The 27,566-nt window shown below is 34.7% G+C and overlaps 1 protein-coding gene and 1 pseudogene across 1 annotated transcript in view; one reads left to right on the forward strand and one right to left on the reverse strand.

Moving 5' to 3' along the window:
- The window catches only part of GALNT13 (polypeptide N-acetylgalactosaminyltransferase 13), a 290,543-nt gene that overhangs the window by 164,094 nt on the left and 98,883 nt on the right, over positions 1–27,566 (reverse strand). Inside the window, exon 5 of the mRNA XM_037027822.1 lies at positions 19,857–19,974. Coding sequence (XP_036883717.1) covers positions 19,857–19,974 — 118 coding nt within the window. The remainder of the gene's footprint in view (positions 1–19,856; positions 19,975–27,566) is intronic.
- LOC118974399 (zinc finger C4H2 domain-containing protein-like) lies at positions 15,637–16,422 on the forward strand (annotated as a pseudogene).

The following is a 27,566-nucleotide window of genomic DNA, read 5'->3' on the forward strand; positions in this document are numbered from 1 at the left end:
AATCCCATCCTGTCTGCAGCTAAAATTTTGCTTTCCACTTTTCCTGAGTTCAAGAACACCTGACCTGATGTGTCATTCATTCCCTCCTTGAAATATCTCATATGCTTTAGTTTCTTCTTTTCACTTTAGGGAAGAGAGTCAAGCCTCCTCTCCCAAGTTAAACCCTGACCTTGGGATCTTAAACTCACAATGGAAGACTAGTAGACTGGGAACAGAGGCTGTGGGTTTGATGTTTGGACCTGCCAATTTCTAGCCACACCACTTAGTTTCTTCGAGACTCAAAACCATTAGTTATAGAATAAGACAATAACAATGCAGTCACAGTGTGCTGCAAAGACATAATGAAATAATAAGCCTAAAACTGCATTGTGAGCTAAAAAATGTTAGACAGTTGTACTTTATTATCTCCATAACAATCTTCAAACACCTGCAGGTATTCACCTCATCGATTGTCTCTTGCTTCTTTTTCAATATCACCTAGGTTTCTTAATCCTTCCTAACAGCTTATATTTTATTGTGCCCCCTATGATAAAATAAAAGAATAACAAATATAATTACTCTAGTCATATTTACCCTTTAAGTTACTATGTGTCTTCTTTCTTATTTGGTGGGGGACTTCATTAGAAATTTTCCTTTTCTATAAAAATCTTCAGAATCCAATTTTCTTAACATTTTATATTCTAATATCTTCATTCTATCATCTGAAAGTGCTCACAAAGCTTTTTAGCAGCTTTCATTATTCTTACTTCCTCACTTCTCAGCAGCATTTGACACTGTAGACAATCACTATAACTTTCTAAGTTTTTGTTATATATATTTGTTCTTCCCTGACAGCTTTGACTTAGCATGCACTTTCTCTTTTTTCTCCCACCCCTAAAGGTAGGTGCTATCTAAGGACATGTCTTGCTATTCTGCTCTTCCTATTTTCTTTTTTGGCAAACTCATCTATTTGCATATGATTATTTAATTATACATTCCAAAAAGCTAACTATCAAATTTTCACCTTCCTTATGCTTTTCCTTGACTCTGCAATACATTTCCAACTTCCTCAGGTACATCTTTATCTTTCCATGACTTTAAAGACTCAACAGTTTCTATTCTGTTCCCCAAATATGACAAGAAAGTTTTTAGTTCCTGAGGTCTCCTTTTACAGAGCCATAAAAATAATCAAGAAGCACAAGTTTTTCATAGGTCTAATTAATATTCAAATATATCATCACAGGATTAGTGGGAAACATTTTTTCCTTGAGCTGTTTATTTATAGATTTTTAATATAGGAATTCCAGAAGTTATGATTGCTCAAGCCCAAATACCTTTGATTGATTTTTTTAAAATACAGAATATAAAGTCGCTCAACCAATAAAAATACAAAATTTAAAAATACAAATAAAAAATTTGGTTAAGCCATTAAAATAGAAAAATTACAAGACTGACCTTGCACAGTGCAGAACTATGAAATAATGAAATGGGAAGAAAAATGTAGTCAATTCTTTGACAACGGAGCAGTCATGCAGGAACTTACTCTAGTATTCAGGCACATTATGGTGGCAATAGATGAGGGCTAATAATTCTACATCAAATTTTCTGTTTGAATTTTAGCATATTTAGAGTGTAAGCCAGTGGCTATTTTTAATCACTAAATATTTTAATAATTTATAATTCATCAAGTTTGAATATTTGCATGTGGCCCTGGCTAGTGTAGCTCGGTGAATTGAGCACAGGCCTGGGAACCAGACAATCGTGGTTCGATTCCCAGTCAGGACACATGCCTGGGTTGCAAGCCAGTTCCCAGCAGGGGATGCACGAGAGGCAACCATACATTAATATTTCTCTCCCTCTCTCCTTCCCTTCCCCTCTAAAGATAAATAAATTATATATATATATATATATATATATATATATATATATATATATAACACTGTAACATTCTTTAAAAATATTTGCATGTGTAATGAAAACAGTTAAGTTGGATTTATTTTTTTAGGATAATTTAAGAAATCTGTTGAAAAAATCTACAACTACCTTTTCAGTGGTATTTAAAACTCAATGTTATTGGTGCTGAATGCTCAATTCTGAACAAAGGGATCAAAACGTCCCCTTAACATTATCTCATACCCTCAAAAGGATTACCCTTAGTTTCTTGAATCCATTATTGCTAAAATCATTCAGCCTTATTTAAATAAATCTCATAATTGGTTTCCTTTTTTAACTACATTTCTGGTTGACGACAACAACAATGAAATGATTGGGAGTCATGTACTTAAGATAGACATCACTAAGTGTGACAGTATAATCATAGCTTAAGATGTTGCACATTTATTTCAGTAGTTACCATAGAGATTTAAATTCTCCTCCTTAACAAAAAGTATATGAATTTGATTTTGAATGTATTAATTTTGGCTAGCAAAGTACACAAGATTTCCTAACTGAATGCACATATATAGAAACAACATTTTTGTAATTCTGTCCTAGACATCTTTAAGGCATTAAATATAGGTAGGTAAAAATAGTAGGTTCAATTTCTTGAGTTTTTAATGGATACTTCATTAACCCTGTCATTTGAATTCTACTTCAGGAAAACAGATATTTAATGCCTTAGTAATATTTTATTCACCTAACTGTCAAGAGAGAAAATAAAATGGGAAGGAGGGAAGTTGATACTCTTGCCTGAACTTAGGTATGGCTCAAGCACAAAGGCGAACCATGGGTGTATAGACTGTAAGTCAGAGCTCACTTATCTCTAGTCCCTGTTCTTCTGCTGCTTCTAAAGCCCTTGAATGTTTAATTTATACATTCTTCCCTGACTACCCTGGATCTCAGAAATCTTTTCCTCCTTTGAATATAATGTACTTTATATCTGCACCTTCAAGTAATACCTAGACCATATTCTACTCTCCGGACTGATATATACCATTCACAGTGTTTATAGTGCAAGTCCAGATATATAAATATTTATGTTGACTGATGGCTAAAATGAGGGGAGACTGATTCTTGGCTGCTGTACAAAGGTAATATAAAGTATAATGCAAACATTCCAGAATGCATTAAATATAAAAGACACGTGTATGGGGGGGGGGGGAAATGTCAAGATCTATTATGATAATACGTGTAAAAGGATTCTATGAAGTGATATTCAAACAAAAAGTCTCATAAACTCCCAGCGCGCATCTACTGGCCTGTTTTGTTCATTTCTATATCTCTAGTTCCTAGCACAGTGCTTGGTATATAGTAGGTGCATATCAACTATTCATTGAATAAGTCAATCAACCAAATAGGATTTATATTTTAGCCCTTGAATAAGAATGATTTTCCTCTCCAATTGCTTTAGGATATTTGTGATCCTACAGATTTGGAATGAGAGAATTCAGCTCACCATTTCTTAGTTGCCCAGGGCTTTTTGCATTTATCTTGCATGATGCTCTATCTTGAATGTTTTCCCTACAAAAACCAGGACAGCTGGATTTTCTCATCAGTTTGAACTCAGCTAAAACATTTTGAGATATTTCCTGACCACTTTGAGTCAGTGTCATGCTCCACTTTTCATTTTATTTCCTATAAAGCACTTGTCTGTGTCTGAAATTAACATACCAGTTCTCCTATTCTCCTGGCTACTCATTTGTTTTCTATCATCTCCCAATAACATAAGATTATGAGACCAGGGACTGTCATCTCTCTTTGACTATTGTCTACCTCCTTATACCCAATTACTAACAAATATTTTTAAATAAGTCAATTAGTAAATTATATGAATTAATGTTTTTGGAATATTTTATTGGAATTTAATGACAACTTTATGTCATTTAATCAAACACAGTATATAAAAATGATTCTTAAAATTTCAAAACTAGAAATATTTTTGGAAGTTAACTTTCTATTTTCATAAAGAAGAGAATGGAGACTTCTCAAATTTTTACGGTTTTAGGTCTAACATTTAAGTCTTTGATCCATTTTTAATTTTTTGTGTGTGTAGTGTAAGAAGGTGGTCTAGTTTCACTTTTCTGCACATATCTATCCAATTTTTATAACATCATTTATCTTTAATAAACTCTTGAGCCCATTGTATGTGCTTACTTCCTCTGCTGACTATTAATTGGCTGTAGAGGTGTGGGCTTACTTCCGGTCTCTTTACTCTATTCCACTGATCTGTGTCTGCTTTGATGCTGGCACCAGGCTGTTTTGATTACTATGGCCTTATAGTATAGTTTGATATCAGGAAGCATGCTTTCTCCTACTTTCTTCCCCTCAGGATCACTGTTGCTATGTGGAGCCTTTTGTAGTTCCACATACATTTTTGAGATATTTGTTCTAGTTCTGTGAAATATGTCATTGGAATCTTGATAGGAATTGCATTTAATGTATAGGTTGCTTTGCGTAGTATGGACATTTTAATGATGTTAATTCTTTCTATCCATGAAACATAGGCAGCAAAATCTCAGATATTTCTCAAAGAAATTTTTCATCAGATATACCTCCTCAGGCAAGGGAAATAAAAGAAAAAAATAAACAAATGGGACAACATCAAACTAAAAAGTTTTTCACAAGAAAGGAAAACATCAACAAAATAAAATGATAGAAAGGGAGAACATATTCAGTGATACATCTGATAAGGGGTTAATATCCAAACTTATAAAATACTTACAAAACTCAACATCAAAAGAACAAGCAACCCAATTACAAATGGTCAAATAACTTGAATAAACACTTCTCTAAAGAAGACATACAAATGGCTAACAGACATATGAAAAGTTGTTCAATGTCACTAATCATCAGAGAAATGTAAATTAAAACCACAATGAGATATCATCTCACACCTGTCAGAATGGCTATTATCAACAAATCAAGAACAAATACTGGCAAGGGTGTGGTGAAAGGGGGATCCTTTTGCACTGTTGGTGGGAATGCAGATGCACCGCAGCCCCTGTAGAAAGCAATGTGGAGATACCTCAAAAATTTAAAAATGGATCAAACTTTCAACTCAGCCATCCCACTTCTGGGAATATATCCCAAGAAACCCAAAACACTAATTCGAAAGAACACAAGCACCCCTATGTTCACTTCAGCGTTATTTACAATTACCAAGTATGGAAGCAGCCCAAGTGTCCATCAGTGGATGAGTGGATAAAACAACTATGGGATACTTACACAATGGGATTCTACATGGCAGTAACAAAGAAGAAAATTTTACCCTTTGCAACAGTATGGATGGAGAACATTATGGTAAGTGAAATAAGCCAGTCAGAGAAAGAGGAATATCATATGATTTCACTCATATGTAGAATCTAATGAACAAACTGAATTAACAAGCAAAACAGAGACAGATTCATAGATGGAAAGCAGATGACAGCTAGTTGGGGGTGTGGGGTGGAAGGCATGAACAAAAAGAAAAAAGGACTCATAGACATGGGTAACAGTGTGGTGATTGCTGGTGGGTTGGTGTCTAAGAGAAATAAATGATAAAGGGGAAAATACAATAAAGATTAATTTTTAAAAGGAAAAAATAGAACCTTAATTTGCAAAATAAGTATTTTAAAGGCAATTCAAAGCACCACGTCCTTGGCTACAAAATAAAGTTAAAATTTTGATCAGAATATTTTAGGCATATCTCAAGTGTACATAAGCGGGATTATTGCCTTAATTCTCAGAGTTATTTTGTACAATTAAGTACCCTTAATGGAAGGCTACAATGAAATTTGACCATGACAGAAGTCGTCACTCTTTTCCATATAATAATTCTGAGCAAATTAAATTTCTTCATGTAGCTCTCTTTATTGCCATAAATTCAAATAGTTAACTTGAGGTCCTATGCATTTAGCTCAGAAGGATCATAAAGATTTTTAAGTGTAATGCAGGTGCATATTGAGTATCTGTGCCCATTGGCAAAGAAAATTCAGTAGTCACAGTCATAGAACTGGAGTGTGTTTCTCAAATGGTGACATTTCAGATATTATCTCTATTAGTGATTCTGGTTTTCTAAATGTACTAAAACTCACTAAAAGACAGGTATACCTGGCTTCTTGCTAAGAACAAGGAAATTCTGCTTAGTATGTTTGAAATACGCCTGTATTTGTTAGAGAGCCTGTATTTGTTAAAGCTGTTGTTTTTATCATAGTACAAAAATCAAATTCCTCTTTTATGTACCTTTATTTCCATTCAATGGTTTAATTCAAGAAGCAGAACAAAAAACTTAGAGTAATCTCCCAATAAAATTTATTTTAATGTATATATATCTGAATAATTATAAAAATATCACTTACCTCTGCTTTATGTTAGAGAAAATGAAAATTCATATTTTACACATTATTTTATATCATTTTCATTCTATTTCTTCTTTTGTATGCATTTAATTTCTATCCATCTTAAAAGCTTTCATAATTCCCTAATTCTCTTAATTATCTGAGTCTCAATTCCTTTAGGATGTTGGGTATCATGCTACACTTATTTGCAACAGAGTTCACTTATGCAGTAGCCTCTTTAAATCCACACATTTATTATCACATTATATACTTTGTACTACTACTAGAGACTTAAATTCTAAATCTTCATAAATATTGTTCACACTCACATAGACCCACACACACACAAATTTAGATAGATGGCTGAGAGATGATAGATAGATGGACAGATAGACAGATAAAGAGTAGACCATATAGGTTAAACATTAGATGAGTATATCTGCAGGCTGACAAATATTCCACATGTTCACATTCTGCAGAGAAACACTCATACGATACGTCTGTGAGATCACGAAAAAGAGCAGGGAATGTTATTGATTCAAGAAAGCAGTAAATTACAGTGGTATTGACAGCCCAAGAAATGTGTTTCTTTTTAAAAATTTAGGAGGCAGTTAAGTAACTATAAAAGAGAACCAGAGATTAATAACAAGTTCTAATGTCTCCACGTAGTATGTTTGCCAGGTGATGCATTACTTCAATGACTATTTGATATCTACTCTCATATTCTGGTTTGGGGAACCAGAATGTTTTAATGAATAGGCAGAGTAGTAAAAATGACCAAGCTTTAAGCTATTACAATTTTAAAGGCAAAACAAATTCTTCTAAGTTTTGCTAGCATCATCATAAAGTTTGATTAATGTGTAATTTTCCTAATTAGTTTTTTTTCCTAAAGGAGCATATAAAATCAGGTATTTAATTGTAGTTAACATTCAAAATAAAATTCTAACACATTCATTTTGAAAAAATAGAGTCTTCTATAGACACCTTATAATTAAATGTGATTATATGGCTCCCACTGACCCTGTGATTTAAAACATATATAATTAGCAGAGAAAATTCAGAAACATGTAACACATGTCATTAGAAACAATTTCTCAGCTATCTCTTATGTAGAGAATTTTTTCTGTGATTTCAATCAAACGAAGAGGAAAGACATGGAATAAGATATGTTTAAACAATGGATTAAGACAGAGTGGTGGCCCCGATGCCAGAAGATCTAACTGTAAGCACAGAAAGGAGAAATTCAAGCCATCTGCAATGTGGTTATGTTTACCCTGTACTGAACAGGTAGCCAGAGAGAAATGTGCTGCAGTTTCATTAATATTGGTTTATATTCTTTATGGAGGCTACCGTGTCCAACCCACTGCATGTGGCCCAGAATGGGTATGAATGCAGCCCAACACATAACTGTAAATCTACTTAAAATCTTTTTTTTTTTTTTGCTCATCAGTTTTCATTAGTGTTTGCACATCTAATGTGTGGTCCAAGACAACTCTTCTTCCAATGTGGCCCAGAGACACCAAAACGTTGGACCCTCCTGCAACATGATGTCAGTGTATAATCTCTTGGACATTTTTTTAAAGAAGCCAATAATGGTACACACTTTGAGTTATAAAATGAATAAGTTCTGAGATCTAATATACAGTATGGTGTCTATAGTTGATAATATTGTATAACATACAGGCAAACCTCAAAGACATTGTGGGTTCAGTTCCAGATCATCGCAATAAAGCGACTATGGCAATAGAGTGAGTCATATTAAATTTTTGGTTTCCCAGTGCACATGGAAGTTATTTATACTATATTGTAGTCTATTAAGTGTGCAATAGCATTAGGTCCAAAAAACAATGTACATCCCTTAATTTAAAAATACTTTATTGCTAAAAACATGCTAACCATTATTCGGGCCTGTTGGAAAAAATGGCCCCAATAGCCTGCTCTGTGCAGGGTTGCCGCAAACCTTCAATTTGTAAAAAAATTCATTATCTGCAAAGCACAAAAGTACGAAGCACAATAAAGCAAAGCACAATAATGCAAGATATGCCTGTACTTGAAATTTGCTGGGGGTAGGTCTGAAATGAATGCACCACATAGACACATACACACACTGCAGCTAGGTGAAGTGATGGGTTAGCTTGATTGTGGTCGTTGTTTCACAGTACGAGGCAGGACACAAGTATGTTTACAGTTGTATGTGAAACAGTTTATTTCTGTATTATTATCTATTAATTATATTATTTTTCATGTGAGCAACTATCAGCCTACCTTTGCCTACCCCTGTATATCAAATCATCACACTGCAAACCTCAAACATACACAATTTTTATTTGTCAATCATACCTCAATAAAGCTGGGGGAAAAAAGAGGCTAACAAATGTCATGTTGACAATAAAAGTGCCTTATCACATTTACAGAAAAAGTGTTCCACAAAACCATTTCCACCAAAATTGTGGATAACATGAACTTAGATTAAATTCACTTACCAGTAACTACAGTTTTATTAAAGTCTGGTTTTTATGACCAATCAAATAAAACAAAAAAATGTCAACCTTTCAACACAGATAAATCATTATGCTCAGATTTTCATGAATTAAAGTATTTGAAAAGGCACAGTTTTAAAAGAAATTACTAGACTTTTGTCTAAATTTATTTGTCTAACAAATTATTAAGATTGACATTTTCACTTGGCAAATTTCAAATTGTGTAGACATTTCTAGAAAATTCTTTACTTCCTTTTAATGCTTTCACAATCCTGGATACCACACTCCCAAAAGTCTACAAACTTCTTTGCCTCATTTACCACACTATTCTGTTCAATAAAAATGTCTGCTTTTCATTTTTCCATTATTTATGATGTCAGCTTCCATTTCTTTCTCACTTCATTGCTTGTGCAATTTGGAAATAAATGGATTTCACATCATAGGACATTTCACTTGGTTATATCCTTCAAATAAGTATATTGCTGTTTTTATTGTAATTTGAAAGACAGAGAAAATTGAATCATTTAAAGTGAATTCTATCCTGTCAACTAAAATATTGGCTATTGACAAAACAGCCTCTAATTTTGAAGGGTAATGGCCATAATAAAACTAATTATTTCTCCAGTACCGTGTACTCTGTTAAAAACTTCAATAAGTATTATCTGATTTCCACACAGTTGTTCAGAGAGGTAGACTGTCAAACTTAGATCAGTAGGACATTTAAAAGTAAGTAGGCTTAGGTCCTGACTGGTGTGGCTCCGCGAGGTAGGTGTCACCTTGCAAACTGAAAGTTCACAGGTTTGATTCCTGGTCAGGGCACATGCTGGGCTGTGGGCCAGGTCCACGGGTTGAGGGCATACAAGAGGCAACTGATTCATATTTCTCTCCCACATCGATCTTTCTCTCCCTCCTCTCCCTCCCTTTTCCTCTCTAAAAATACATAAATAAAATCTTAGAAATTAAAAGTAAATAGGCTAAAACATACTGAGAATCTGCAGTTGATGATACTATCAATTACATTTTCCCTCCATTTGCTTTTCTTTGTAAGGTGCCTGCAGTGTTGTGTCTCTGTGTGGTTTGTGTGCTTTAATATTTTAAGAACTTTATTGAAGTATACTTAACATACACATATTTACAATGCGCCCTTTGGTAAGTTTTGACTTATGTGAAGCCTGGGAGGCTATCGCCACAATCAATGTAATAAATATGTACATTATCCCTAAAAGTCTTCACATGCCCCCTTGCAATCTCTTCCAGCTCTAATCTCCCACCACAATCTGTTGTCCATAAACCTCTTACCTTCTTTGTGTCACTGAGCTTGCATTTGACTAAAATGTATATAAACTGACTCATATGATATGTGATCCTTTTGTTTGCCTTGTTTTGTTTAGTGTAATTTTGTAAAAAATTAAATGTTACAGGGTGTATCAATATTTCCTCTATTTTTTTCAGTAGTAACTAGTATTCCATGAATTGAAAAACCGTAATTTACCCATACACCGTCTGATGGACATTTAGATTGTTTCTAGCTTCTGGCTATTACAAATAAAACTGTTACAGCCCTGACTGGTGTGGCTCAGTTGGCTGAGCATCCTTCTGCAAAGAGAAAGGTCGCTGGTTCATTCCTGCTCAGGGCACATGCCTAGGTTGTGGGTTCAGTCCTTAGTTGGGGTGCATACAAAAGGTAACCAGTCAATGTTTCTCTTTCACATTGATGTTTCTCTCTCTCTTTTTATCTCTTCCCTCCTCTCTGTCTAAAAATAAATAAATAAAATATTTTAAAAATGCTATGAACATTAGTGTACATCTCTTTGTACAGATATATGCTTTTCTTTCCCTTAAGTAAGAAATAGTAGAACTGTTTTGCAGCATTATGGTGCCATTTTACATTCCTGCCTGTATTGTATATTCAGTTCTCTTACATCATCACTAACATAGTCCTTTTTAATTTCAGTCAATCTAATAGATGTATAGAGTTTTCTCATTATGGTTTTAATTTTATTTCTCTAATATTAAGAATTTTCTCAAGTGCTTATTTTTCATCTGTTTGCCTTCCTTAGTGATTGTCTATTGAAATCTTTGAGTCTTTTATATTTGACTGTTTTTTCTTTTCTTTTCACCAAGTTGAGAGGTTCCTTTTTTTTAATACAAATCTATCATCAGATACAGTGTTTTAACAGTTTCTTCCTGCCAGACTTTGTCTTTTCAATTTCCTAACAGTGACCTTGAGGTACAATACTTTTTCATTCTGATGAAGTCCATTTTATCAATTTTTACTTTTATGAGTTGCAAACTTTTTAATGTTTTAGGGTATTGTAATTTTAGCTTTTATATTTTGCATTGTTTTTATATTGTGCAAGAAATATATTTAAATACTTTTGTACACCTGGATATCTAGTTTTTCTGGTACTATTTATAAAAAATATACTCTTGTCTCCACTGAATATCTTTTGTATATTTCATTAAAATCATCTGTCCATATATACGTGAGTATATTTCTAGACTTTCAACTGTTTCATTGTCTGTCTTTATGCCAATACCAGGGAGTCCTAATTATTATAACTTTATAGTACATTTTGGGATCATCTACTTTTAGTTTTCTAACTTTTTACTTTATGAAACCTTTTATGGTTATCCTATTATCTTTTGCATTTTCATATAAATTGTAGAATCAGCTTGATAATTTCTTAGAAAAACAAAAACTGCCTACTAGGGTTTTGATTAGTATTGCATTAAATCTATATTGACATGGGGAGAATCAACAGCTTAAAAATATCATATTGAGGCTTCCAAATATTAAATAGGTATAGTTCTCCATTCATTTAGACATTCTTTAATTTCTCTCAGCAATATATTGTAGTATTCAGAGTAGAGATCTTAGTGTGTCTTTATAAAATTTATCACTATTTCATATTTTTATTCTATTTTTAAATGGATTTTTGTTTTGATTTTTTATGGTTGCTGCTAATATCTAGAAATATAATTGATTTTGTATATTAACCTTGTATCTTGCAAACCAGATATATCACCTGTTTGTTTTAATAGCTTTTTAAATAAATTCCATTGAATTTTCTAGATAATCATGTCATCTGAAATGACAGTGCTATTTTTTCCTTTACACTATGGATAGTTTCTGTTTATTTTTGTTACTCTTATGCATTGCTTAAAATCTCCACTATAATGTTAGGTTGAAGTGGTAAAAGCCACTGATCTTAAGAAGAAAACATTGTCTCTTAAGAGATGTTGCTGTTGTTGCTTTTGTTCTTTTTGTTTTTTTTAATCAATTTTTAATTGCATTCTCTCAAGTGCTTTCCTATTGAGATGATCCTTTAATTTTTCTTTTTTGGTTGTTAATGTGGTGAATTATATTGGTTGGTTTTTTAATGTTAAATCAGCCTTCCATTCCTGGGGTGAACCTCACTTATTCATTATGTACTTTCTTTCAACATCTTGAAAAGATCAATTTTGCTAAAGTTTTATTTAGAATTTTTACATCTATGGTCATGAGGAATATCAGCTTGTGGTTCCCTATTCTCTTTATGTCTGTTAAGTTTTGCTCTTTGACTAAGGCTGACCTCCTCCTGAAGGAGAGGTATTGTCTCCTCTTCAATATTCTACCTAAAACACTTGTTAGAACCTACCAGTAAAGTTATCTGGCAATGAGTTACCTTTGGGAACAGTACTTATATTTTAATTACAAATTTCATTTCTTTACTAGATATTGGGCTATTTGATTGACCTGTTTCTTCTTGTGAGCTTTGATAGTCCATCTTTTAAGAAAGTTGTCTATTTTATCCAAGTTGTCAAGTTTATTGGCATAATGCTCTCAATAATATTATCTTATCTATTTTTAATGTCTTTACTAGCATCCATAATGATATTGCCTTTCTCATCCCCAATATTGGTGATTTGTGTCTTCTCTTTTCCTATTAAGTTTGGCTAGAAATTTGTCAATTGTACTTATCTTCTAAAGGAAACAGACTTTGGTTTTATTGCTTTTCTCAAAATATTTTTCTCTTTGATATTTTATAATTTCTGCTTTGATCTTTATTATTTCCTGTCTCTTACATATTTTGTGTTTACTCTCTTCCTTTTACTCTAAATTCTGAAGGTGGAAGCTGAAGTACTGATTTTAGACCTTTCTCTTTTGGGTACCTATATATATGTTCAGTGCTACAAATTTCCTCTAAATATTACTTTAGTGGCATTACAAAGTTTGAAAAACTGTGTTTTCCTTTTCATTCAGTTCAAAATACTATTAATTTAACTTTAAACATCTCCTTTGATCCATGAGTTATTTAGAAGTTTATTATATAGTTTCCCAGTGTTTATTCCAGCCCATGGCCCATGGAGAATACAGGCACTATTGCCAGTCCTAAGTGAGGGACAATGAGACCTCTTTCTGATGGTCCTTTCCCCGATGTGGGTCATTTTCTCACACATATGTGCTGATCAGTATTCGATATTAACTGAGTTCTGTCTGTGCAGCCTTCTCTTCTCTGTTACTCTGTCCACCCATCTCCATCCGCCTGATCTCCCGAACACCAACCCACAACTTTTCAATTCATTGATCCACTGGGATCTACCTAGGTTCCACTTCTCTTTCTGAAGCCTAGACAGTTTCTCCAGGCAGTAAGATGGGGAAACTGTAGGGCTTTCATTGTTTCTCCCATCTTTCAGAAACCACGGCCCTTGATGACCTATGTCCAATGAGATGTTATTTCATATATGCCCACCTTTTATTGATTTGTGTGTGTGTGTAAATCCAGTACTTGTTATGCCAAGTCTAGAGGGTGTTCTAAAATAATCAACTGTTTTATTAAAATTGATTATGAGTATAGATAAATGTTCTATACCCCAGGTTTTTAGGATGTCAGTACTCACCTCAAAGGATGTTCCAGCAGTCAAAACAAAGTGTGTGTTTTTTTTCTAAAATTTAACCTCTTTTCTGGGCAGAGGAGTTTTAGAACCACATGTGACTAACAATTAGAGCAGCAGTACTTTATGTAAGTGTCACATATTCTGGTTTTAAAGAGATTTTGCTGCACATTCTCTTTAGTGATCAGTTATGGTCAACGTCTGGTTATTAAGGGTAAGGTTGTCATTAAGTAAAGGTCAGGAGTGTCATAACTTGCTCAAAATCTCACAGCTTATAACTACTACAACAATAACTGCTGTTTATGACATACTTTCATGTGTGGTCAGTGGGGTGCTCAGAGTCTCATTTAATCATCCCTGAAAGCACATCAGGAAAGTGTGACAGTCTTTCTTATTGTATATGTGAAGAAGTTAGAGCTTAGGAGGCATACTACCTTAGCTAACTCACACAGCTAACAAGGGTGAGAGCTGGGACTTGAACCCAGGCTGCCTGCCTCCTAGATCATGCTTATAACTGTTAGTCTATCACTCATGGCAAAGGGACACTCTTCTGAGTCCCTTACTGCCTTATCACAACTTTACACCAGGACCTTAATTGTCTCAACAGTGGCAGATTATCTCATTTTAAAATATACGAAATATTGTGCATCTTGGAAATATTGCTCCTGTGGTCTTCCTGTTCATGAAAGGCAAGTACTTTTGGTGGTGATGCTTGTGGGTAGTATAAATGCTGACATCAGGGGCATTACTGATGTCCCAGGGGCATTACTGAAAGAGAGATTATACTTTTATTGGTAAGTTCATATTACACTGGGTTCTGTTTATCATCAATTATTTTACATGGATATTCATTTCTGAGTTCCTCCTATCTAAAACTTTAACTTCTACTAATCTCCAACATCTACCATTTCATATTATTCTCCCCTTATTTTTTCTCTTTAACACTTATCACTAATATATTAATATATGGGGCTTGGAAAAAGTAGGTTTATAGCTATTCATATGGAAAATAATACAGTAATTAATAAATATTGACAGAAGAATAAACTGTGGTTTGTATACTCACAATAGTAAATCTACTTTTGTCCACCCCTATATTTTCCATTTTTTGTTTGTCTCCTTCTTTAAAATAAAAGTTCTATAAGGACACACAGTTTTGTGTGTTCTGTTCACTACTGTATCCCAAGCACCAATTGAGTAAGAACTCAATAGGTATCAGCTAAATAAATCATCTGTGTTTAGACAGTGTTCTTAGGATTTATTATTTGGATGACTGTTGTGGAATGGAGTAGAGAGCAATATCTGAGACTAAGCTTTCAGGAGTATTAGGATCTGCCTGTCCACATTCTCATTGCTATTGGATGTAGAACACCAAAAGATGCTGAAGCCTGTAAGAGGAAGTTAAGATTACTAGATGAGGCAGCTTCTCCTCTTTCCCCTGATAATACCATCTGCTGTTAGGACTGACATGTCACAGAAGGATAAACTTAATGAGGAGGTAGTAGTGTGGTAATTAACAGCGTAGCCAAAGGTCTCATTGTGTTGGTGTTCAGTTCTCATCTACTCTGCTTAAAAGCTCTATAAATATTAGAGGTCACTATTATTTTATATGAAAATTGTTTAGCCTGATACTTCAAGAAATTCTACCTTATGAAATTGTTAAAACCTACTGTTGTAAGGGACTGGAGACTTCTCTCTGGGGAGATCTTAAGTTTTCATCAAATTTTCAACATCTATCAGCACTTTCAATACTTCTGGGCATCAAAGATCAAGTAATACTATTATAAATAAATCTGCAAAAAACATTCCTTCAGATCGGCCTAACCTCCCTTGAGGTCAGCCAGAATCCTAATATTTTGCAAGCTCTTAATATTTCTATATTTCCTACTTGCCCTTGAACCTACAAAAACCAGAGCTACAAACAATAACGTCACTCCGATTACAATCACCTTTACAAAGTTGAGGTTAAGCAATTTGCCTACATGACAAAGACAAGCACATACATTTATATTAACAAAATCACATTTTAACAGACTCAGAGCCCCATGCTGGCAGGAGGTGATCTCATTGTGTCTACTGTACTCCTGGATTTCTATGTTTGCACATTTCTTGGGACACAAAATTGAAAGTGAGAAACATGGCAGATGAGCAAGAAATAATGTGCAAATTGGAACATGTTAAAGGGATCAGGAATGAGACCCTACAGATAGAGAAGATCAAGGTCTGTTTGAAGGCTGAGGTTGAGGCCCTTGAATCAGTGGAGAGACACCTGAAGGAATACAAGCAGGAGATGGACCTCCTGCTACAAGAGGAGACAGCCCATGTGGAGGAACCCTGACTGATCCATGCTGACACCGATGTGATGGAAAATACCATCAGATAGTCTGAGAATGACATAAACAGGCTGCTAGAGACTACCCGGTATCTACATGATGAGTGTGAGCCACTGAAGGAACATATGGGTGCCCTGTGTATGGCCCTGGGCCTGCAGAGGCTTCCTGGCGTTTGTGATGAAGGGGAGAAGCTTTCCTGGAATTACTTTGAGAAGCAGAAAGCAGAGTGGCAGATGGAACTGTAGGATCCTCCCAATCCCCAAGTTCCTGGCCAGTGCAGCCCTTGCTGCCCAACAACTTCAAGTCTCTAGGAAGCAAGACACCTGGCAGAAAGCCACCTCCAGTATGCAGACCCCACCTCTGAAGGCCTGCTTGTCACATCATCAGCAAATTTACCGGAATGCACCCATATGCCCTCAGTTCAAAGCCGAGAGCCAGTCCTGGAACCCAAAAAGCCAAAATGTAAGCAGAAAGAGTGAAGACGGGGAGAACGCATAGACCTCTACAGTTCATAACCCCTCTCCTCTGCCAGTGATTGATATCCTGATGTGAAGCAACCCTACCCCACCTCTACCAAGTCTCCACTTCATTGCGACAGAAGCATAATCCCTTTCTCACTTAGCTCTTATTTCTTTCTGCTGGGGTTTCTGGTTTAGGAAGATATGTAGTTCAGGCGCTAAAGACAGTATGTCTGATCATCCCTTCTCTCCCTTGGACATTTCATCCCCTGTTCTTCTTTGGAGCAAAGCATAGGGCAAAAGGCCCAGATGTGATTCTCTGTCTCTTGTGCCTGGGGGCCGGGGCCTAAGGTCTGAGGGTTGGTGAAGGCTCATATCTTGTTTAGTGTGAAGGCTCCAGGGTGCCCCTCCCTGTACTTTTGCCTTAGGATTCAAAGGACAACAGTGTTTCTCAAGACCCAGAGGTAATTTAGACAACCTCTCCTTTTCATATTCATTTTGGAGGACTGGCTGTTATTAGAGAGTTCACCACCCCACCCTACCCTCAGTCTCCAGATAAACAAAAATTCTCAGGTACCAGGCTGTGTGTCTGTGTATCCTGAGGTCTGCGGGCTTTTCTCCACAGCCCCAGTTTTTGCAAATCAGCAGAAGTTCCTCGTAGTGAAACCAAGGAGCTGGAGCTATAGGACTTCATGAAGTCCTGCCTAACTTACTGCCTAAGTCATGCGGTTAGGGCTGTGCTATAGGGGTTGCCTTGGGCTAAGAGGGCCCCAGGCTGACAGTTGTGTTGCCTTTTGTTTAAAACCATTGCTCTGGCACTTGCTCAATTGTATATTAGGGGTCATAGGAGTGGGTTGAGATTCGAGTGAGTGGCAATGACATTACCCATGAGAGTGGATAGGACTTCTCCATTGATCCCTCCTTCTCTGGGTCTTCTCTCTTCTGTAAGGCAGCCTTAGCTCAGGTCAGCTGCTGGCCACCCCCTTTCCTGTGGACTGTGCAGGTGGCCTTCCTTCCCCAAAGAAAAGGCACCGGGTCCCCAATCCCTAAAGCTCTCTACTCCACCAAAGCTGGATTTCTAATAAAGCCACTCTCAAGCTTAAGGAACAGGAATGGGGTCTGGCTGACCAAAAGAGTTTAAGATCTAGGTCTCAGTCCCTGGCTGGGGAAGGAGAGATATTTTCCTTCCTTCCTTAACTGCAGTTTTGAGTTTCCACAGTGTCTGTGTGTTCAAAATATGAGATTTCTTTACTCTTTGAAAGTAAGAATGTTATCTGTATAAAAATCCTTTTAAATAAACACTTGTTCATGGGGAAAAATCACATTTTTGTCAGTCCTACCTATGTATCTCTCTCATAAGAATGTGGGTTTTGGAGAATAAAAGCTTCATGTCTTACTCATTTTTGTGGCCTCAGTATCTGGAAAGTGTAAGGCCAACATGTGTTTGAGCTGTAGTTACTGAGATGGACATCAGCCTGGGTCCTCAACATAGTCTTATTTAAGTCATACATCTTCTGATGAAATGAGTCCAAAAGGAAAGTCTCATTCCTTTGCTAATGTACTGGTCTAGCATTTTCTTTTACTATCTTCCCCAGCGAAGGTACTAGTTATTAAGCAGTTATATTTATATAATGGGAAGGAAAGTAAAAATGAATCCAAAGTCTAATAGAAAGCAAGATATATAGGTTGTTTCTAATGAAAGTATATGGAAACTATAGTCAATGATATGTTTTAAAACAATTGAAAAGCAGTCACTTAGGAATACTTTATTTCTTAATAATATCCAGCAACCAATCACAGTACATCTCCTATACTATTTTCTAAGGATCTGATCATACTTAGTTGTATTCACTCTATCATCCGGGTATCTACGTCAAATATTATTGGATTTTCAAATTTCATATTCTCAAATCTTCAATTTCTGATACATTTATACCTCTGTTGCACTTCCTAGATCATATTCTCCTGTTTTATCATATTAGTCCACTACGTTACTCCCTAAAGCATCTTTTAATCAGATGAATAGCATCCATCCAATGTGGCAGCTATGTTCTGAATGTAACTAAGATTCACTGGCAAAGAATTAAGCTTAAGAGGCAAAGAGAAAAGAGGTGAATGAAGATCTTAGGAGAGAAGAAAAAAAGAGTCACAAATAATAGAAATACTACGACGTTGATTTTTTTCCTTATCCACTCCCAGTACAGCATCCAAAGAATACTGGTTACTGGATGTGTAAATGCTCTCATCATTATACCCAAGGTTAAGAGCAAATTTCTTTTGAGTTTTTGAACTGCTTCCTTCCTGAAGCAAGAAGACATTCCTGAGTGTGGTACTAAGTCTTGTGGGGCAAGTCGCATCAGACTACAAGTACACAAGCAAATGTGGGAAGAGTAAAATTCCATTAATTAACAATGTTTTCAGACATCTCACTACAAAGAAGGTTTGTTGGCAAAAAGCTGCGTAACTAGACCATTCTAGTGCCTCTGAAATATTTTAGATTATGCAAGACTCATTAAATTCCACCTTATATAAATTCAAAGTAATTCTTATCTTCAATTTTGGACATTTTATTACAGAACATCAGATATATTTATATTTTGTTAGTGAAAAACAAACTTTACTTTCTAAACTTTGTACATACATCTAAATATCATAGATAAATATAGCTATACACTAATAATTTCATGGCACAAATAATTCTGCCAAAACATTTGAGTGTTTTCAATATTTCATGTTATTCTAAAAATGAAAAAAACAACAGTGTTATTAACTTATTTCACTTAAAATATAATATAAATGGTTTGAAGAAAAACAGTATGTTAGCAATTATGTGACAGTATAAAACCACATTTATGTGTCTGTAATTTAATTTATGAATATAGTAAAATGTTAAATTATGCATATGCGTTCTAACATATATATGAGGGATTAACCTTTAATTTTTATTTACCTGGAAGGTCATTTAATAAGTGAATTTGCATTATTTAAACTGATTCATCAAATAATGTCTACAATTGCAAAAATAGTCATGCTACATACAAAATCACCCAGAATTCCTTTTTTCCACAGGCTATTCTTAAAGTTATTTGAGAATAACCTCAGGCAGCACTTGCAAATTTAGATAGCATAAATACTTCCAACATTCAGTTCAGAAATACAAATTGATTTTATAGGGTAACTTTTTATTGAAAAAATAAAGCCCTTCTTTATTTCAAACACTGAAAGGCCTAATATCTTTGTACTATGAATAAAATATTTTTGAAAACTTAAAAAACACCTATAATTTTCCATTTAACAGTAAATATTGCACGCAAAAGACTCTAGCAAAGTTTCTAAATCAGTATTAAAATGACCAGCTGATCTGCAATTTGCATCACTTCACAAAAAAAGATTTGACAGTAAGTTACTAGGTCTATATATGCATGCAACAGCTTCGTATGTTCAGAGTAAAAAAATAAAGTAAAATGCAATTACCCTAAAAGACATTTCAAGATTCTCTCCACCCCAGATATCCATTCCTGCATCGTAAGTTCCTATCTCTTCAAAGTAGTTTCTGTCAATAGAAAATAGGCCACCAGCCATAGTAGGGGTCCTAGTTGAAAAAAAAACAAAAAGAAAAGAATATCTTTTGAAAACAATGTGTGGAGTTTAATGAGAGTAGCAAATATTTCTGAGACATTCTAAATTAAAAATAATAATACTAAAAAATCTCAAACTGGAAACATAAAGCCAAGGTGAAAGAGGTTTTGGAATTAATAAATAGCATTTTATCATATTTTCTGTAAAACTAAATTTAGATTACCCTCTTTTTCTTATAGATGATCATAGGGACACATGGAAGGAACAGTGGGCACTTAAGTGGGGAACCTACATTCCTTCTCAAAGGGAAAGCAAAGTTAGTGCTCTTAGCATTGAATACTACACCATCAGAGATTACTGGTCATGAAAACACCAGCTGTAAACTTCTGTCATCTAATTATCAATCATTTTAATGTGAGCTCCAGAAACTTGTGGACACAGTTTTTCTATGAAAAGATCTATAGCCTATTTAAATATAAAAATATTAAATACTATAAAATGTTTATATACAATAAGTATCTAACAAGAATTACAAAAGTATTTTTAACATTATTTTTACATCTAATCAATTAATCTGCTTACATAATTAAAATAACACAATCAATCAATAATACCGGAGAAACATAAACCCTGTATGTTATTCAGGTTTAAAGGAAATTTGGTACAGATGCTAAAGCTTTTTTCTAGGAATAAATGCCTTTCGTTCTCCCATTCAAAATGTCTCTACAGGAACTAAGAAGTCATTTTTTAGTTTTAAATGGTTAATTAGTTAATTTTAAAAAATCATTAAAGCAATATTGAAGTGTTTCTACACAAGTGGATAAATTGAAACTAAAAAAGAAAATTCTAGTTCACAATTGGATCTAGCTATACTGCCAGTGATTATTTTTGAACTGTTAATTGTAGTATAGTGGTTTTCATCCTTCTTAGCACATTAAGCAGAACCTGAGGCACAGTTTAAAAAAATGCTCTTCCATGCTTGGGTACCACTCTCCACAGATCAGATTTAATTAACAGGAGATGGGGCCAGACGTTGCATACTGTGTCACATACCCAAGATGATTGTAATGTGCTGTTGAAGATAAGAAACACTGATCTAGTAACTTACATTTAGAATGCTCATCGGAGAAGACTGAGGTTGGTTTAAAAAATGTTTTGCTTTTTTTGAAATTACATCTTCTTCTGCCACAGGGTATACTCATGTCCTCTAATTAAACCATATAGTTCAAAGGAAAAAACACCAAATAATATTGCACTTGGGTAACTACCATATTGGAAAGGCCCCAATTTCTCCCAGAGCTCTCACTGTTTTATACTCAGGTAATTAACTGCCCATCAGCTAGAGAAGCATAGACTCACATAGTCTCAAAGCTGTTGTATTACTTCTGGTCTTGCTGGGTTCCTATCAGGAACAGTATTGTTGACCCTCTGAGTTATAATGAGAAACACTAACAAAGTGAAACAGATGGTAATTATGGTAGCCACAGCCCTCACCTGACTGGAGTTCTGGAACTCCATGGTAATAACTATATAAAGGATTACAGTGCTGGATAGCCTATTTAATGAAATGAGGAACAAAAAATGCTGCAATTATCCTATCCTAATGCAACCAAGTGCTTAAGCATGTTAAATGATACATTTATAATGATCAATTCAGAGTGCCTACCTGCTTACCTATTTACTAATAAAGTACCAATATATTAAAGTTAAATACATATGTTGATTTTCATTTTACATTTTGGTCATAATTCCTATAAATATGTGAGAAATCTATAATAAACTGCTATAATAAATTAGATATTTAACCATAAGAATGACTCATTTCACTTATTCTTGAAAAGTAACAAAAATAAAACTAAAACTAAAATAAAAGCCTGCATTTCTGAGGAAATATGCTCCTACATAGAATTTTTTGTCTTTTCAATGTCAGATCTCTCAACTAGTTGATACCTACTAAATGATACCTACAGTCAAAGCCAGTGTTATGTAACATGTTATGTTCTAAGTTGAGTGTTCCGTATCATCCCTCATGAATGATTTATTTTCGCCCATGTAAACTGTAAAAGTTCAGGATGCCAAGAAAATTAAAAACCTGGTTATAGTTGAATTAGCTGCAATTATAGGCTTCTTAAAATGTGTTTATACAATGTCAAACCAACCAACAAATTCAATTAATTTGGGGGAGGGGGATAATCAGCTCAAAGGCTGTGAACATTACCTATCACACAGCAGGTAGGTGAAGATGAATTAATAGAAGAAAAGCACTTAGCACAGTGCCTGGCATATAATAAATAGTTAATAAGATTAGGTGATATATCTTTGTTGCCGTTGGTACTCATTCAAAGAAAAGACTCGACTGTCCTTAACTTAATTTTAGCTTCCCATAAACACACCTTCCTTTTGAATTTCAAAGTCATTTGGGACTACTTCATACCTACAATTTTGAACTCTGAAATCTGCCTCTCTGAACACAACTTTCTATCTTATAAGCCCTTCTATTGCAATCTGATGGAAGGCATTTTTTATTCTTCATTGGTGAGTTTGGTTCCTTACTTATTCCATATTCTCACATAATAACCCCTTCAGGAATTGTTTTCTTTCTCCTACTCCCTTTCTAAGATTCAGCCATGTCAAGGAAAAACTGCCCAAGTGCCCCAGTTCTCCTTGCTTGCTTTATATAACCCATTTTCTTTTTGTAAGTATCAGTATCTGGGTCAATGTACCCTTTACCTCATCTATTTCTGCTCCTGAGGCCACAGAATCATTGATAAAGTAATATGATGAGGTCAACTGGTCATACTGAAAATCCACATTATTGACTGTCCCAAAACTGCTCTCCTTTTATCTATGCTCATTTACTTACTTGTCTCACTCTTAACTGAATCTTTGCCAAAGTGTGGGACTCTTCTCAAGAAACGGATATTAAATCAATGCATAAAATCTGAACTCACTCTCTACCTCTACATGTCTCTAGAGAGATGATAGATAATAGATAGATAGATAGATAGATAGATCCATCTTCTTAGACTCTCCCTTCCTCTTGTCTCAGAGGAAATAAAATCTCTTCTCTCTTTATGGACTAGCATTTACTCTTGTGCCCTCAGGTGGCTCTTTTTCCTGACTACCCACCCATTCAGCCACTTGCTCATTGACTATTACATTTATGTTTTGTGCCTTTGATTTCTGAATTGTCCCTTTGAGCTTAGCTATTCAATTCAGTTCTATCCTAAATCTTTGATACATCCTCACACCATCCTAGTCCTCATCCAAACTAGGGACATATATTTTCTATTTTCCTCTATGGTAACCTTATTGAAAGGATACTTTCTACGCACTCCTTCGACTCCTCTTGACTTCTAACTAGGGTCTGGATCTTGCTCCCACCTCTACCATAACCTCTTTCTGAAAGGGCCCCATTGATTCTGAACTTCAATAGCCTTTTCTGAATTTCTTCCTTTGAAAACATTTAACACAATTCATCAATTTCTCTGCTTAAAATTACTTTTACCTCAGTTACATCATTCTAGAGAGATTTTTCTTTTACCAACTAGCCTACTAATTTTATGATTCTCATTGAAGCCATTCCCCTTCCTGTCCCTTGCTGCTTGTCAGAGCTTGGTCAAGGTCTTAGTTCACATCTGCGACATGAGTACAATGTACAATTTATAACATTGTTTTCTAGAAATGTGCACGTAATAACTGTCTTCTTTTCCCCCAAATGTAGTACCCCCAAGGGTATCTCAGTAGCCCTTTTCTCTTTCTACACTCTTGACCTGTTTCAGCTCATTCATCATGTACCTTTAATTGTCATCTCTATGAGCTTGACTCCTAATTCTGTGTAGCTTTTGTCACTTCCTCCCTCCACATTGTATGCTTTTTCAATTACTCACTAGATGTTTTATTTTTTAAAAAAGTCCTTCTGACTTTGCTCAGTGTGTTTATCACAGAACTGAGCACATGCTCCTATCCCTTGCATATCTCCTTCTCTTTCCATGTCCTCTATTTCCTTCCAGAGCCTCAACGTAAAAGGATGAAAGCACTTGTCAGCACCTTTGTCTTTTGTGCCTCATTCAATAATTTCCCAAATGCCTCCATTTCTTTTCCAAAGCACTTTTGACTCTTATCTATGTTCTGTGTTATCATGGTCACTATCCAATTTTAGTCTTCGTATTGCTAACTGTGTGTTAATGGAATTGCTTTTACAGTCTGCTGCTTCCAAAATTTATTGTAAAAACCATGGCCAGATTAATTTCTCTAGATAAAAACTCCTCTTAAAATGTTAACTAGATGTTCAGAAACCCATTTTAAGGGATAAATCCCAGTTTCTTATCCTGGCTTCAGGGATCTGGAGTACCCACCCAGTTCCTTCATTTGTTTTAACTCTTTCCTTGTAAAGAGTTCAGCTGTTGCTACTAAATGTTTCACTTTCTCACCTTGGTGCATATACTTAAATCCATTTGCCACTTGCATTTTCCTTTGTAAACTCCCCTAATATGTTCAAACCTGCTCTATTCTTAGGCCAACGGAAAAAGTATATATTCTATGCAACCTGCCCTTAGTACACCCTCCTCCCTCAATCTGGACATAATATCCTCCTCCTACTGTCTTCTACAGCACCCTGTTTCTGCTTCTCAAGGCACTCGTTACTGCTTACTAAATATAATATTCATGTCTATATAAATTTCACCACCACTGTAAGCATAGCCAATACATTAGTTGGATAGTATTGGACTACTAATAGACATTTATTCAATAAGTAAAATTTTATTTTATTTTTTAAATTCATTTTTGTAGAGAGAGAGGCGAAGGGAGGGAGAAAGAAAGGGAGAGAAACATCAATATGAGAGAGAAACATCAATCGGTTGGTTGCCTTTGGTACTTGCCCTGGCCAGAGACTGAACTCACAACCCAGGCACGTGCCTAATCAGCTGAGTCACACCAGCCAGGGCTGAATCAACAAAAATTTTAAATGACCAATGCATTTCATGGCCACAAAACAATGTATTTAAATGTTTAAAATACTTGTGATTTTATTTCTTATATTATAACAAAAATCATTGCTCGTATTTGTTAAATTGATGAACAACAAAAATGTCTTCACTGATTCCAGGAATTTAAAGGCTTTATTTTTAAAGGGGTTTTAGGAGTGCAGTGTGATAGTACCCCAGAACTAAAGATATAAAACTTTGTAATGATGGCAAATATTAAAAGACTCCAATAAGTAAGCACTTGACCCAAAAAACATATTGAATCTTTTTACCAGAAGTTGGAATATTTAAAAAATTATTAAATACATTTGATTATTCAGTAATGCTAAAATGCAATCCCTGTATTTTCATCAAGAAGTTAATGATAGCCTATATTTCACACTGGGATAAGCAACCATGCGTGGAAAGCAGATAACCAACCATGTGTGAGAGAGTCTAAGGGGACTCTAAGAGGTAGCTGAGTTTAGTTTTTAGAAGTATGGACTTAGTATCTAGATTGATGGGGTTTGAAACTCATCCCCACAGAGTGAATTTCAACAAGCCATTTAAACTCTGTGTCTTAATTCTAACATCTGCAAAATGAGTATGTATGTATTAATGCACATCAACTCTTAGAATAGTACCAACACAAAGCATTTAAGTATTATTTTTACTAAAAAAGAAAACATCTGTGTTTGCCAAAATTATAATCAGATTTATGCATGTATGTATGTATGCACGCATATATATGTATTTATTTATTTTTAGTTTTCAGAGTTCAACTAATATTTAATATAACTTTAATATTTTAGAGCTACAGAACCTACAGTTTGGGTCAACCAAATTTAGTTGCAGTGTGTTTAAAACGACTTATTCAAAGACCCCTGAGTAATGACTCAGTTAAAAAAATTGCCTTCCTCCTTTCTTTTCCTTCCTTCTTCCTTCCTTCCTTGCTTCATTCCTTCCTTCCTTCCTTCTTTCCTTCTCTCTCTTCCTTTCCACCTAATCATCTACCAATCTGTAACCTTTCAAGTTATCCTTTCAACTTATATAGCAAAAGATCTGAGAGGTAGCTATTAGAAATATAGTTTTCCTGATTTCCATTTCCAAATGCATGCACCATTGTTTCCCTGTGAATTTCAGCACTGCTCTTCAAAGTAATTTCTTTCAGAGTTATTGAAACATAATTTCTTGGTATAGTTTTCCTTTGCTATATCACGATTCTGTGCAATCTTACCTGGCAAATAACCAAAGACCTTGTAGAAAAAAATCGAAAGAAGATTTGAGAGACTATAGTTCAGTATTAGGCTGTTGTTTGTATTGGTCAAATATCACAATATGTAGACTGTTAGTGTTTAGCTCTGTATTAATAACATTTCTCATATAGTATAAACCATGATAAAGAGAAATGATAAACATAAATATTTTATTATTTGCACAAATATGAGGCATAAATAGCTAAAATAGTCATGTAATTTTGATTTTTTTAATATAATAAAATACAATGACTTAATTTGGCTAAACATTTTGCCGATTTGGAAACCAAAGGAAAACTAGATGTTTTGAGTCTCCCTTCATCCTTCCTTAATTCGATTCCCAGAAATTACATCTGTGGTTGACTTATTATAACTGCAAGAATTAGAAGGATTTCTAAAACTTTTTAGTTTTGCTTTAGGAAGATACAGAACACAATACTACATGTAAAAATGAAAGAAGTCACATTAATAATATGAATGATACCTAAATGTAAAAGAGTCTACAAAATGAGAAAAAAAGGGTAGAGAAAGTTAAATAGACTTGATAAATAACATGTAGGTCTCCAATATAGTTATCTATTTAAATAATTAAGGAATTAAAGTAGAATCTAGTATCTTTATAACTATGGAGGGTTACTCATAGGGCATAATTAAGAAACTAAAGCAATAAAAAAGGATAAATATGGATTCTTTTATAGAAGCCCACATGACCCTAGCAGCTGACATAGTTGAACTCCTGTGTATCTACACTCTGACCACATATGCTGGCCTCTTGCCCTCTCCAGCCTACATACAGCCTGACCCAGACAGTGAGCAACTTTAGACCAGAGAATGTTGTACTTATCTCTGTATGTGTGGAACCTAGCACGACACACAATGTGTATCTGCATATGGAATTAAACTCATTTCAATAGCCTGAACCAAATCAATTCAAAATTTATATGTATTAGAAAAAAATGTGTAAAACACCCCCAAACTAATAAAATGATCTGGGAGACTATCTATACTACCAAGTAATTTATGCTACTGTTTGCTATTCCATTGGATTATATATGTGCATACTCATAGAAGACTATCTTGTTTAATACTTTAAAACTCAACTACTTCCCAGGCAGAATTATCTAAGTCAAGGGTCACAAATTTAAAAGATTATAGTCAGTCATATGAAATCAATATGTGGAATTGATTAGTTGCAGTAAGTGTTTTCCCTCATCTTTGACTGGGAAACAAACACAGAGAAAGATCTTTCCAAGGGTAGCAGTGACGACAAATGGTAACTGACCCTCAGCCTCAGAGTCAGGGACACGCAATAAGAAGGAGCTGTGGGGACTGTGCTAAACTTTCCTGCTACTTCTGTATGGGCAGCTTCTACTCAACTCCAC

Source organism: Sturnira hondurensis, unplaced genomic scaffold (assembly GCF_014824575.4).
Source record: "Sturnira hondurensis isolate 20B ecotype Veracruz unplaced genomic scaffold, ASM1482457v3 Scaffold0019428, whole genome shotgun sequence".
Taxonomy (NCBI): domain Eukaryota; kingdom Metazoa; phylum Chordata; class Mammalia; order Chiroptera; family Phyllostomidae; genus Sturnira; species Sturnira hondurensis.